The 12,527-nt window shown below is 38.9% G+C and overlaps 4 protein-coding genes across 4 annotated transcripts; 1 reads left to right on the top strand and 3 right to left on the bottom strand.

The window, feature by feature from the left end:
- Position 1: 1 nt before the first annotated feature.
- Positions 2-2,535, bottom strand: B0P05DRAFT_597257 (MCM2/3/5 family-domain-containing protein; the record flags this gene model as incomplete). Its single annotated transcript, XM_051583149.1, has 4 exons — positions 2-292; positions 340-2,238; positions 2,280-2,401; positions 2,449-2,535. 4 exons carry the CDS (start codon positions 2,533-2,535, stop codon positions 46-48), a joined length of 2,355 nt encoding a protein of 784 aa, XP_051434173.1. The 3' UTR covers positions 2-45.
- A 234-nt stretch (positions 2,536-2,769) lies between these two features.
- On the top strand, positions 2,770-6,419 carry B0P05DRAFT_544276 (uncharacterized protein). Its single transcript, XM_051578522.1, has 8 exons — positions 2,770-3,000; positions 3,052-3,179; positions 3,225-3,503; positions 3,552-3,747; positions 3,794-5,742; positions 5,788-6,143; positions 6,200-6,278; positions 6,322-6,419. The coding sequence occupies exons 1-8, from the start codon at positions 2,892-2,894 to the stop codon at positions 6,388-6,390; spliced, it is 3,165 nt and encodes a 1,054-aa protein (XP_051434172.1). The 5' UTR covers positions 2,770-2,891; the 3' UTR covers positions 6,391-6,419.
- Positions 6,420-10,123: 3,704 nt separating this feature from the next.
- On the bottom strand, positions 10,124-10,583 carry B0P05DRAFT_637976 (uncharacterized protein; the record flags this gene model as incomplete). The annotated part of the gene is made up of 4 exons (XM_051583673.1): positions 10,548-10,583; positions 10,320-10,502; positions 10,230-10,275; positions 10,124-10,187 (listed from the first exon to the last, which is right to left on the bottom strand). Coding segments are annotated over exons 2-4 (156 nt in total), but the record flags the coding sequence as incomplete, so codon positions are not given.
- A 994-nt stretch (positions 10,584-11,577) lies between these two features.
- On the bottom strand, positions 11,578-12,516 carry B0P05DRAFT_637975 (uncharacterized protein). Its single transcript, XM_051583672.1, has 4 exons — positions 12,059-12,516; positions 11,897-12,012; positions 11,793-11,868; positions 11,578-11,743 (listed from the first exon to the last, which is right to left on the bottom strand). Exons 1-4 carry the CDS (start codon positions 12,169-12,171, stop codon positions 11,590-11,592), a joined length of 459 nt encoding a protein of 152 aa, XP_051434170.1. The 5' UTR covers positions 12,172-12,516; the 3' UTR covers positions 11,578-11,589.
- Between the last annotated feature and the right edge of the window lie 11 nt (positions 12,517-12,527).

The raw sequence follows: 12,527 nt of genomic DNA, 5'->3' as shown, positions 1-12,527 counted from the left end.
TAAATCATGATTATCTAGAGTGTATATATTATGTTTTTAAATAAGTTAAAGCATATAGACAACACCATCATTGTACATGATTTGGTTATCGTCTGACATCCTTGTTAAAGCAGTAAAGACTTCATCTGGGCTGAATTCTTGTGTTGCATCTTGATTGACAGCCATGAAAACATCATCAAAAGCATATTCCAAGCGATTTTGTTCATTAAAGTATCGACTCAATCTCTCTTTAAACAAGGTGAATTTAGCAGGTGAAATATCATCACTGTTTGTTTCCAATTCAATAGGTTGTCTATCAAATGATGAGTAAAAACAATCAACTAAAGCAAGATAACTTACTGTTCAACTTCTTCCATAGCATCATCTTCCTCCATGCCTTCTTCTTCTTCTTCTTCTTCTTCTTCATCTGATTCCTTGGACATTCTTTGACGCTTTGTTGTCTTTCGAGGACGCACCACTTCTTGGAACATGGCAAATCTCAATACTTCAGCAGCTGCCTTAGCATCTTTATCATCAATTGTTGTACTCAATCTTGCCTTTGCGTGTGCTGTGGATAAACGAATCAAGGTTTCTAATGTACGCGCTGTAATAGGTGCTGTCTTTTTACGTGAAGGATCATCTTCTTTATGATTTCTAAGTGACGTGTATTCATTAATAATTCTATCCGTGGCTTTCTTAGTCAAGGTAGGCTTCACAATATTCTTGACATAGTAAATGTATTTCTTTAAGAAGGATGTCTTGATGACTTTTTGTGACTTAACACCAGCATGCATAAACGCATTGTATTTCTCATAAATATCTTGCTCTTCTAATTGCTCTTCTTCATCTTCAGGTCCATCTCCCATCATATCATCCACTGCTTCTGTTATAGGAGCACCTTCTTCTGCACCAGGTTGAACATAACGATGCATCTTTAATACATGCTCAGAAATCTGTCTATCTCTTGTTTCTTCCAATGAATCAGTCACAATAAACAACAGATCAAAACGAGACAAGAGAGAGTCAGGAAGAGCAATATTCTTGGCAGGATCCTTAGTCAAGTCATACATACCATAGATAGGATTAGCAGCAGCCACGACACTACAGCGAGCATTTAGAGAGGTATGAATACCAGCCTTAGCAATAGTCACTGTCTGTTGTTCCATCACTTCATGAATAGCCACACGATCCACATCACTCATCTTGTCAAACTCATCAATACAAACTACACCACGGTCAGCTAATACCATGGCACCTGCTTCAAGACGTCGTTCGCCTGTTTCTTTATCTGTCGTGACTGCTGCTGTCAGACCAACACCAGAAGAACCTCGACCAGTGGTAGCAATAGCCAAAGGAGCAATGTTCAGGACATATCTCAAGATTTGTGATTTAGCAGTAGAAGGATCACCCACCATCAACATGTTAATATCACCTCTGATATGTGTACCATTCTCCAAGTTCTTTTCAACACCACCCAACAACATCATCAACACAGCACGCTTAATGTATTGATGTCCCCAGATAGAAGGAGCCAAGGACTCAGCCAACGTTTTAAACGCGTTCTTCTTACGTGCCAATTCAGTGATCTGGACAATATCACGGTCTGTAATGACAGGAGCAGCAATACCTCCACCTGCTTTTGTACTTAACAGACTGATCTCATTACACAAAATGACCGTTTTGAATGTTGAGCTGCTTTGGTTGGCATTGCGGTTACCTAAACTACGATAAATGCCCACAATAGAGACACGATCACCAGGTTTAGCCTTGTCTACTAAATCATCGTCCAGGATGATATCGACCGAACGAGGCAATTGTCCTGCAGGTGCACGCTCAGGCATTTCTTGAATACTGATCGTCTGGTGATCGCGGTAAGTACTGAAACCAAATTCAGTGATCAGAGGATTACCATGCTCGTCTTGGGTAGGATAGACAGCACCTGTAGGCACCGAGTTACCGGGTGTAGTAGCATCACGGTATTCACGCATATAGAAACTCTTGGTCTTTTCAGCATAATGAATCGATTTCACTACTTTAGGACGCGCCAAGGAACAGCGCGTAACAATACCTTCAATACAGACAAATTTGCCCAAAAAAGTAGCACGCAAGGTACGAGGATTGACATGATGATCACCAAAACTACCCTTGAATCCTACATAGAGAGGTTTGCTAGGATCGTACTTGTCACTGATGGTTCTGGCCATTTGAACAAGAGCAGAATCAAAAGCAGGTAAGCACTCGGCTGGGTTGTTCATCAATCTAGCGTGTGTCAGTAACATCATCAAGATATGTTTACTTACTCCATGGCAAGTTCACGATTCCATTGACGAAGGGCATCAATACTGACCATAAGACGACGTTGCTTGTTTTCCAACATGGCAGGGATCTGATCTTTATAAGCACCTTTTTCATTGGCATGACCCTATAAACCGTATCAATACACATGAAACAAGACAAGTGTGTTCCTACATCGTATTCGAGAAATTCACTGAACTGATTAGAACGTTGCAAGGCAATATCGTCTGCCAAAGGAATCTCTGCTATAGTGTCTGACATGGTTAAAAAGAGAGAGAAAGAAAAAAAAAAAACGCGGTCAGGTAAATTTTTTTAACGCGACAATAATAAAAAATTTTGATTGGCTAAATGGATGAGCGTGTAGCTCAAAGGAACCACTCAATAAATAAAAAAATAAAAGAAAAAGACAAAACCATCATTTCATTAAAAAGCGGGAAAAAAGGGAGAAGGAGAAACGAATCATGATGTTCAACGAGGATCTATTTAAAAGATGCTTGAACGGTCAGATACTATAAAAGGCAATTTACCAATTTAAGTGAGAAATAGAAAAGCAAGCAAACCAACTTTTTTTTTTCTTTTCTTTTCTTTCTTTCTTACTTGACCTCGTTTTGCCCCTCATGGCCTATGAAAGCCAACCTTTAGAACAGTATGGTGAATGGACAATGGAAAGAGTTTTGCGTTGGCTTGATAGTAATAGCTTCCAATCTGTCATGGAAGTGTTTCAAGGTTTATCATCTCTTGTGATGGTTTATTCATTCCACTTATTCTCTTGTATAGCAAAGCATATCTGTGGAAAAGCATTTTTAGAAATTGACATGTCGTTCTTAATGTCTTTACAGAATGAACTCATGTTGTCTTATACTGAAAAACGTCGACTTGCACACGCAATCAAAGCTTTAAAAGCAGTAATGTATTCCTCTTTGTTGTTTAGATGGACTGACATGATATAGACAGAAGACAATCATTATACACGTACCCGTCCATCCAATCGATATCAGTCACCTTCCGATACACCTGTTCCACTTATACCTGAACGCACCTCATCAAACAATGAGCAAGTGTTGGATTGGATGAAGTCTTTTAATATACCAAAACGGACATTGGTGACGAATGCAAGAAACATGAATCGATATCCTGTCCAGACTGTTCGACATAGCGCCAATCATCCTCGAGTGACAGAACAAGAAGGTGCATGGAAATTTGTCAGAAGAAGACCACCCACTCTCTTGGTAAAATAACGCTACTCTACTACATGTACGTACTGACTCTAACCATAGGATCATCCAGTACCATTACCTCCACAAGCACCTCAACAGAGTATTCATGTCACAAGGGATTCTGATACATTTCATAGTCTACAAGTATCTGGGATGCATGATCCTCGTTTGATCAAGAATGCTATACTCAGAAAATTAGGCTTGGAAGGAAGTTGTGAACGATACTTGTTTTATCATGAAAACGGAAAGCAATCAGGTATGTTGTATGTGTCGACAACAAGTTAACTTATACAGAGTGATAGAAACACCATTGACAGACAGTGAATTATCTCATTTATGTCAAATATCAGATCACACTTCAACCAACCGTATCCTGGTTAAACCCAAGGCAGAGAAACCGTTAGAAAGATATCGATCTTATACACAGGATGGGACTATATGTTATGACTTTGCTATGCCCACCACAAGGCAAGTAAATGAATGCAACAACATAAGCCAAATAACTTCCAATAGGCATTATTACAACGAGAGATCCATGAGCAACAATGATTATGATTTAAATGTCAATCGATCTCGCTATGAACCTAGCATGATTTCACCCATAAATGGCAATAACCAATTTAGCGTGTCACATTCACCACTTGAAGAGACCAACGAATCATGGCATCAAGACAAAATATCTTTATGGGCAGTCAAACCATCCAAGAGCGAGACAACAAAGGAAACATCACTCTGGGCTGTTCCTCCACAATCACAACCACAACCATCCACATCTAAGAGTGATACACTAAAAGAACCACCTTCTTTGTGGGCAGTGCCACCCTCGAATGAACCAGTGAAAGAGCCACCTTCTTTGTGGGCAGTGCCACCCTCGAATGAGCCTGTCAAAGAGTCACCCTCTTTATGGGCAGTGCCACCCTCGAATGAACCAGTGAAAGAGCCACCCTCTTTATGGGCAGTTCCTCCTCAACCTGCGCTTTCAAAGAGCGAAACAACAACAACAACAACAACAAAAGAATCTCCTTCATTATGGGCTATAGTACCTCGTTCAGAACCCGCGAAAGAACCTTCACTTTGGGCAGTTGCTCCTCAACCCACCATTTCCAAAAGTGAAACGACGCATGATTCCCCTTCACTATGGGCAGTCCACCCACAACCCACTAAAAGTGACTCTGTGAAAAAAGACACACAAGGTTTATGGGCAATTCCACCACCTACTACACCTCAGTTTGGATCCGAGAATTTAAACTTACATCCCAGTATCAAGAAGACACGCGGTGTTCAATTTGCAGATGAAGACAATGAGAGTGTGGCAAGTGCGCCTGCGATAGAAGAAGGGGTTGAATCCATCAATTTATCTGATCCACCCAATATGCACCATACGCACTCAGCTCAGCAATTATCCATTGATACGTCTGTAGAGGATCGCACAACGCCTCTCTCTTCTCCTTCTGGCATGACAAGTGATGAAGAAAACTGGGCTGAACGTCCTACAGTCGAACGTCTTTATCGCAACATTGATAAGTATTTACCTGGTCATGATCTAGACAAAGAAATCATTGTGGATTCAACACAGCCTAATCCTACACCCACTGTCATGACAACACCCGGTGTGGATGGTGCTACCATGGTGACTGCTTTACCCCCAGGTCGCCGTTTGGGTGGCCACAAGAAATCAATCCGTCATGTAGCCAATGAAGCCCATCGCAATTGGCGTAATGCAGTCAATGTGATCCGTGCCAATAATAATCTGATGCGCCGACGTAGCACGAAAATGTGGCATCGTGCAGTGGAACAAGTCAAGCCAGGCATGAAGCTCCAGACAGACAGTAAGCCCAAGTCGCGTAAATTACAATGGATTCGTGGTGAATTGATTGGCAAGGGATCCTTTGGTCGAGTCTATCATGCACTGAATGTGGAAGCAGGTGAATGGATTGCTGTCAAACAAGTTGATTTGCCTTCTACAAAAGCTGATTATGCTAACCCACAAATGAGAGAAATGAAAGATGCCTTGTTTCGAGAAATTTCTTTGTTGGAGGATTTGGATAATGAATATATTGTTCAATACTTGGGTTATGATATGGATGAAGAAGAAGGTCATATCAATATCTTTTTAGAATATGTGCCTGGTGGTAGTATTGCTTCTTGTCTTTTAAAGACGGGTAAATTTGAAGAACCTTTGGTGCGTTTCTTAACACAACAAATCCTGATGGGTCTTGCTTATCTTCATAACAGAAACATTCTACATCGAGTAAGTTACTATATATGAAAGACAGTCTAACTGAGTTTCTATTAGGATATCAAAGCAGGTAATATCTTGCTGGACCAACATGGTGTTTGTAAAATCACTGATTTTGGTCTATCTAAACTCAGTGGACAAGACAAGGCTTATGATCCTCATTCAAACAACTCTGTCATGAGAGGAACTGTGTTCTGGATGGCACCTGAAGTAGTGAAAGGCACAAATTACAATGCTAAAGTGGATATTTGGAGTTTGGGGTGTACTGTGATTGAGATGTTGACAGGCAATCATCCTTGGCTTGATTTAAACATGCTGGCAGCACTCTATAGTCTTGGTAAATATCAAGCACCTCCTATACCTGAAGATCTAAGTCAATATGCAAAAGATTTCCTTGCTCAATGTTTTATCATGTAAGAAATCATACTCAATGCAATATAGGATATACTGACTTGTTTTTTTTTAATAGTAATCCTGAAGATAGACCTACAGCAGAACAACTCCTTGCTCATCCATTTGTTCAACCTGATCCTTCTTTTGAATTTAAGGTAATGATCATTCGAGTACGATGTAAGCTAATTCAGTCCATAGAAATACATGAAAAAAGCAGAAATTGAAAGAAGAGCATCCAAACGGTTACCAGCTATTTCTGTGGAATAATACATAATTTATTATGATCTATATAAACTTGTTTAATAATAATACGAGAGGGGGCGGGGGAAGTGACAATGTAGGTGTATAGAATCAGTAGCAGCATCCATAAGGAGGTTAAATAAGGTGCGATAGTGAGAGCAATAAGGCTGGTTTTTTTTTATTACAAAATAACTTTGCTTATTCTAATAAGATGATTACTTATCGACTAGTTCAATGCCACAAAAATGAAGCCGACTAAGGCTCGGTTCATCAGACTCAATGGATCAAGTCTGGCTTAATAAGATGTTTTGTTTGAATAAGCAGTTTGGATGATGGCATTACTTATTCGTATAACTGAAATAACAGGCAAACAGATACTTCAACAATTCATGCAAATCTTTATGGTTTTTCTTAGGCATATATAGGTAGCATAGAGTCTATTTTTGTTTGAATAAATGCTCTAAATACCTATAAACTATGTTTACTAACATTTAGGGTTGATTTGGACAAAAAAAAAAAGAAAGCGACTTGTAAAATTTGGCCAAAACCGCCTCTGATCCAAAGGGTACTAATCAAAGCTTTACCTAAATCTTATTTCCTCATACATTCATTTTATAGTAGTAAATATTAATATTTATACTTGAATTTGTCTTGTATATACACGTACCTTGTAAAACCAGAGTGTTTTTTTTTATTTACCTAGACATTTGAACAACCCGTCAGCAAGCCCGCGCCAACAGATTGCATACCTCACCAAAAGTCACAGGTATCCATCCCTACTCCTGAGAGGCTGACTTTTATCTCTATTAACCAAGAACAAAGATGGCTGCGTCCTCTTGGACTTTTATAAGGCTTAACGATGTGATGAAAAGTAAAAAAAAAAAAAACAAAATATGATGACGTTTACGGTACCATCTCAAAAAAAGTTTTCACATACACCAAACGGAAAAATTATTCGCGCATTTCTGAAAAAAAGATGATATTGAAGGAAACAAAGTTGTAGAGTTTGAAATGGAAATTGACAACGAGATGTATCCAGTCGAAAGCGTAACAGACTACGATACATACACAGATTTAAAGCCTCCCGAGAAAGGGATCGAAAAGAAAGCCGAGTTACCTGCAGAGCTGAAGCAAACACCTGCGAGGACAAAAGCATATAAGCACTACAAGGATGCTGAAAAAGAAAAGCTTTTTTTTTCTTGTCGAAGAAAAAGGAATGAGTGTTCGTGCTGCTGCCTTGGCCCTCAACATTAATGTTCGAACAGCACAAGGCTGGGTAGCCAAGAACAACAAAGATCCTCAGGAGTATATCCAAAGGGCTACAGGCAGTGGAAGACCTGTAGGCAGACCGCCCATTTTAACTGATGAGCACAGAGATTTCATGATCGAATGGGCAGACGAGAACACAAATTCCGTTACATTGGACGACATGCTTGACGTATTGACAGAAAAATTTGGCAAACTCGATATCAGCAAAAGCGGTTTCAACAAGTTTGTCAAGGATAAGTGTAAGATTACCTTCAAGCAGGCTCGTTTCCAAGCTTTCGAGAGAAACAGCCCTGAAAAAATCGAAGAGCGCTATCAGTGGGTGAAGAGATGGATGAAAACAGATATGGACTTCACTAGCAACTGTGTGTTCATTGACGAAGCTGCTTTCCATATCAACCTTAAGAGAAATTTCTCTTGGTCCAAAGAAGGCGAGCGTGCGAGCGTGAAAGTGCCCAAAACAAGAGCAAAAACTACTACCATTTTGGGTGCCATCTCGCCTTTTGGTGTTGTTAACATTAGTGTAAGAAGACCAAGAGCATTACCCTCATCAAAGAAAAGAAAAGCAGCAGGAGGTTCGAATGCAAACGTGGCCAGTAACAATGGTACAGTTACTGGACATTACTTCAATTTCATCAGTAGTGTTTTGGATGTCATGGATCGTCATGAGGAATTCCGTGGCCATTATTTGATCATGGACAATGCTCCTATTCATAAGCATCAAGATATTCAGAATCTCATTGAGGGCCGAGGCTATAAGTGCGTGTACCTCCCCCCTTACTCGCCTGAGCTTAATCCCATTGAGCAATTCTGGTCGGTTTGCAAAAGCAAACTCAAGAGGGAACAGCTTTTGGAAGAGGAGACATTGACTTCGAGAATTGCAGATGCTTGTAATAGAATTTTGTACAGTAATCTTAAAGGCTTCTGTAGATACTCTGCTGCCAAATTTGAAGATTGCCTTCAACGCAGACCTATTTAATAAACTCACGCATTTTGCGCATACACAAGCATGCTATTTTTTTTTTCAAATACTACGCTAAATTTTCTTTTCAGAAATGCGCGAATAATTTTTCCGTTTGGTGTATTCACATGGAAATACATACAACATTGAGTTCATGTAACTGATACTTTTAGTCTCTCTGTTCATCTCTCTTCAAATCGAACAATACTAGGGCGTCTCTCCTCTACAAATCTAACGACTCAAACTATTCAATGCACAATTTATTGAGACTTTTTCTATTTATTTGCTTTCTCTTACACAACAAAAACAAGTAAATAAGAAAAACTGGCGTATTGACAAGAACCCTCTCTCTGCTCCTATCTTCATCGGTAACTGGCTGGTAAAAAGAAGACTGATGTCGCTTGTTGAATCGCATAAACAAGGGTATCTGTTGTTGGCCAACTTCTGCGAACGTCTACTCCTGATAGGCAAAGTACCAAAAGAGGGAAACGCGCATCAGCATTGTCTTGAAGGATACATAGTAGACCTGTAGGGATTATTGGTAGAAGGGTTCACAAACATTACCTGTGCTTCTCTTTGTCAACACTGATAGGTTTGTTGTGAGGAAAGAGCCAACAGAACTAAGCTTTAGCAATAAGGCTTATCCCCTGAATTCTACTACAAGGTTACCAATATGATACGGCTAGTACTATATAAAGATCTGCTGCCTACTGTCTACTACAAAAAGCCTGCTACCCACTGCGCAATGCTTGCTCTTTACTACTTGACAACTTAAACTATACCACAAAACTACCATCATCGCTTTAATGAACTAAGACTCTAATACACATACACATAATCATCCCATCAAAATAAAAACTGGTCCTTGTCTGCAGCAAACTAATAGACTGCGTCACTGTTTAAATCATTAACAAATCTATCAAATTAAAAGCCTGACAAGTTTATGAAAAAAGAAAAAAAAAAGAAAAAAGACGTCTTTTGCTTTGATTCTATGTTTGTTCAAAAGATTGGATGTACTTTGTTTTTCTCTTTTGCAGTAGTATTGTCATCATTAGTAGTAGATATATCGCGGTCTATAGTTTTTACTTACTTTACCCAAGTCCTTTGGAGAACGCTTATGCATATATATATATATATATATATTTATGTTGATGCTTGTTCTACTGATATCCTTTGACTCACTATTCGCATGTTAAATCACACAAAGCTAAGGCTTACTTTTAATGTGAATTGGTTAAAGAACTTCATAACAAATGGCTCTAAGAAAGAAAAGGAGCAGATGAAAGTAAAGAAGGATTAAAAAACGCACTGTGTAGTCTTTTTCGTCTTTTCTTTTGATAAAAAAAAAAAAGAAGCACACCTAGGTCTGTCTCATATTGAAAACCTGTTTATTTCATAGACATGCTAGCTTTTACCCGAATTCAATTTAAACATAGCAGTTTTGAATAATACAGAAGCATAAGCACATTAATGATTTATCATGATTATATATGATAAGAAAAGAAGGAAAAATGACTTGTTTATTTTTTTTTAATGATGTGTAAGTAATTTCATTTATTAGGAAGAGGCAATTATTTTGAAGAAGAGGTTTGAAAAAGATTCACCAAATACAAAATAGAGCCAGAAATAGAACCAGAAGAGTAAAGCCATAGAAAGAGAGCCTTGATGAACCAGGAAACAAGTAACTAGAATGATGATTAAAAAAAAAGCTTTCAAGCATATAACTTACCAAAAGACCAAAGCCATCATGCTACCCTCCAATGTGCTGATTTTCATAGCCCACGCGGCTCTGCGTAGTTCAGAGCCGAATGAACCGGCTCAAACTGGCTCTGCGTAGTTCAGGGCCGAATGGATGCCATCGCCGACAAGAAGAGGGCATTTGGAACATCACTGTACGGAAACAAGTGGTTCCCTATAAGAGAGTCAGTAAACGTGTCTTTTAGAATAATTATCTTACCTCCTTGATGGATGAGAAGAGGCTAGTAATTTGCATACGAGGCCAAGAGAGTAGAAGAGAAAAAAAAAAAAGAAGAAGAAAAGGAGGAAAGAGGACATAATCATACTGATATCATTGTTTAGACCTCTACTTTTTGTTCTTTAAAGAGGTATACATAGATAACAATTTATTTCCTTGTTGTATTCAAATATGAGCAAAGAAAAGTTAATCTTCAAGAGGGCATTACGCGTTTTAAAGAGATAGACAATACGATGCGTATCACTGTTCAATTGCATAACACAAACAAAACAAACCAATAAAAAGAAATCTTTTACTGCTTTCTAACCTAAGAAAAGCTTATATTTAATCAGTTGTTGTTTGCCATTTGATAAATAAGATGGATAGAAAGTATGATGAATAATTATCACTTTTATTGCTAGCGCTATTTTATCAAGGCCTTCAAATGGGGGTTTTTTTTTAGCTTATTCAATCTCAGCAGACGTGAGTGGATTTAATCCATTAATTTTATTTAAGACTGTTTTTGCCAATAACTAAAGATGAATAGACAACGCGCAAGCACAAGATCTAGTCAACCACAAGCACTGACTGTAAAACAAGAAAAAGACAACTATTACTTACATTAAAGACACCAGACAAAACCTTCTTCAGTCCAAAAAAAGAAAAGAAAAACAAGAGAAACAAACACTAAGCTTGAGGAATACCTAAGATCAACATTGAGCATGACAGTAAGACAAAAAGAAAAAAAACCTAAAGCTTTGGCTAATCAACACCTCAATGCTTGTAGAGTATACACAAGAGAGGGCTTTTTATAGCTTCTTTGGAAACGAGAAAACATGAACTAAACGAACAGCATAAACGGAGAAAAGCACCTAATCTATCTGTAAATACAACACAAAGACAACAAAAAAGAAAAGTACAAGTTAGAAGGAGAGGGGAGACACTAGTAAAAAAAAACACAGCACAAACATATTGTGGATCTAATCAGGGTGATCAAACCTAACTAAATCCTCTTCTTGTTTCTGTTAAGGGTCTGATCAGACCCTTAAACAGAAACAAGAAGACTCAAAGAAGGAAACGCACACCATGAAGACCTGTTGAAGCCTTGAACAAACACCTTGGAAGGCCAAAGAGAACCAGAGCTAGGAAAACCAGTCTTGAAAGTCCAGTGATACTTGTACAAAAGACCTTGCAGATACCTAGAAAGCCAATGTAAGTAGAGTAAACCTTCGCCATCTAGAAACTTACGGACTAAGATAGAGCATTATCAAAGAGAGACAGTTTTGAGGTATCGGTATGTCTTGATGGATAGCCTTGAAGGCGCCTAGGGAACCAACTTGAGTAGAACAAACCTTGTGATCGTGGAACTTGCTGACCACAACCAAGCACAGCCAAGCATAACCAAGCGCAACCAAGAAGAGACGATCGAGAGCCAGCAGTAAACATGGATAGATAGCCTTGCAGATACCTACAGAATACGGTGAGTAGTGCAAACTTGTTGCTTTGGAACTCACTGACCAAAGTAGAGCACAACCGTAGAGGGAAAGTCTTGAATCAGCAGTACGCCTTGCTTGATCACCTTGTAGAAACCTAGAAAAGCCAACTTGAGTAGAACAACCTTTGTCATCTTGAAACTAACCGACCAAAAGAAGCACAGCCATGCAGAGAGTGTAGGAGAGAGTCTTGAACCTACTGTTTGTCTTGATGGATGACCTTTCAGCCACCTAAGAAACCAGCTTGAGTGGAACAAACCTTGAGAACTTGAAGCTCGCTAGCCTAAAGAAACACAGCCAGTGTACCTTGATGGATAGCCTTGTAGATACCTATGAGAAAAAAATCGTAAGTAGGGTATGCATTCTCATTTGAAACTTATCTATGGAAGGAGAGCATAACCACAGAGAAACACCAGTGTACTGTGGATTTGATTAGGATGATCAAGCCTAACCAAACCTCTTCTTGCTTCAATAAGAGCTGATCAGACCC

This window comes from Gilbertella persicaria (genome assembly GCF_025201335.1).
Source record: "Gilbertella persicaria strain CBS 190.32 chromosome Unknown B0P05scaffold_23, whole genome shotgun sequence".
NCBI lineage: Eukaryota > Fungi > Mucoromycota > Mucoromycetes > Mucorales > Choanephoraceae > Gilbertella > Gilbertella persicaria.
This window is presented reverse-complemented; position numbering and strand designations above follow the sequence as displayed.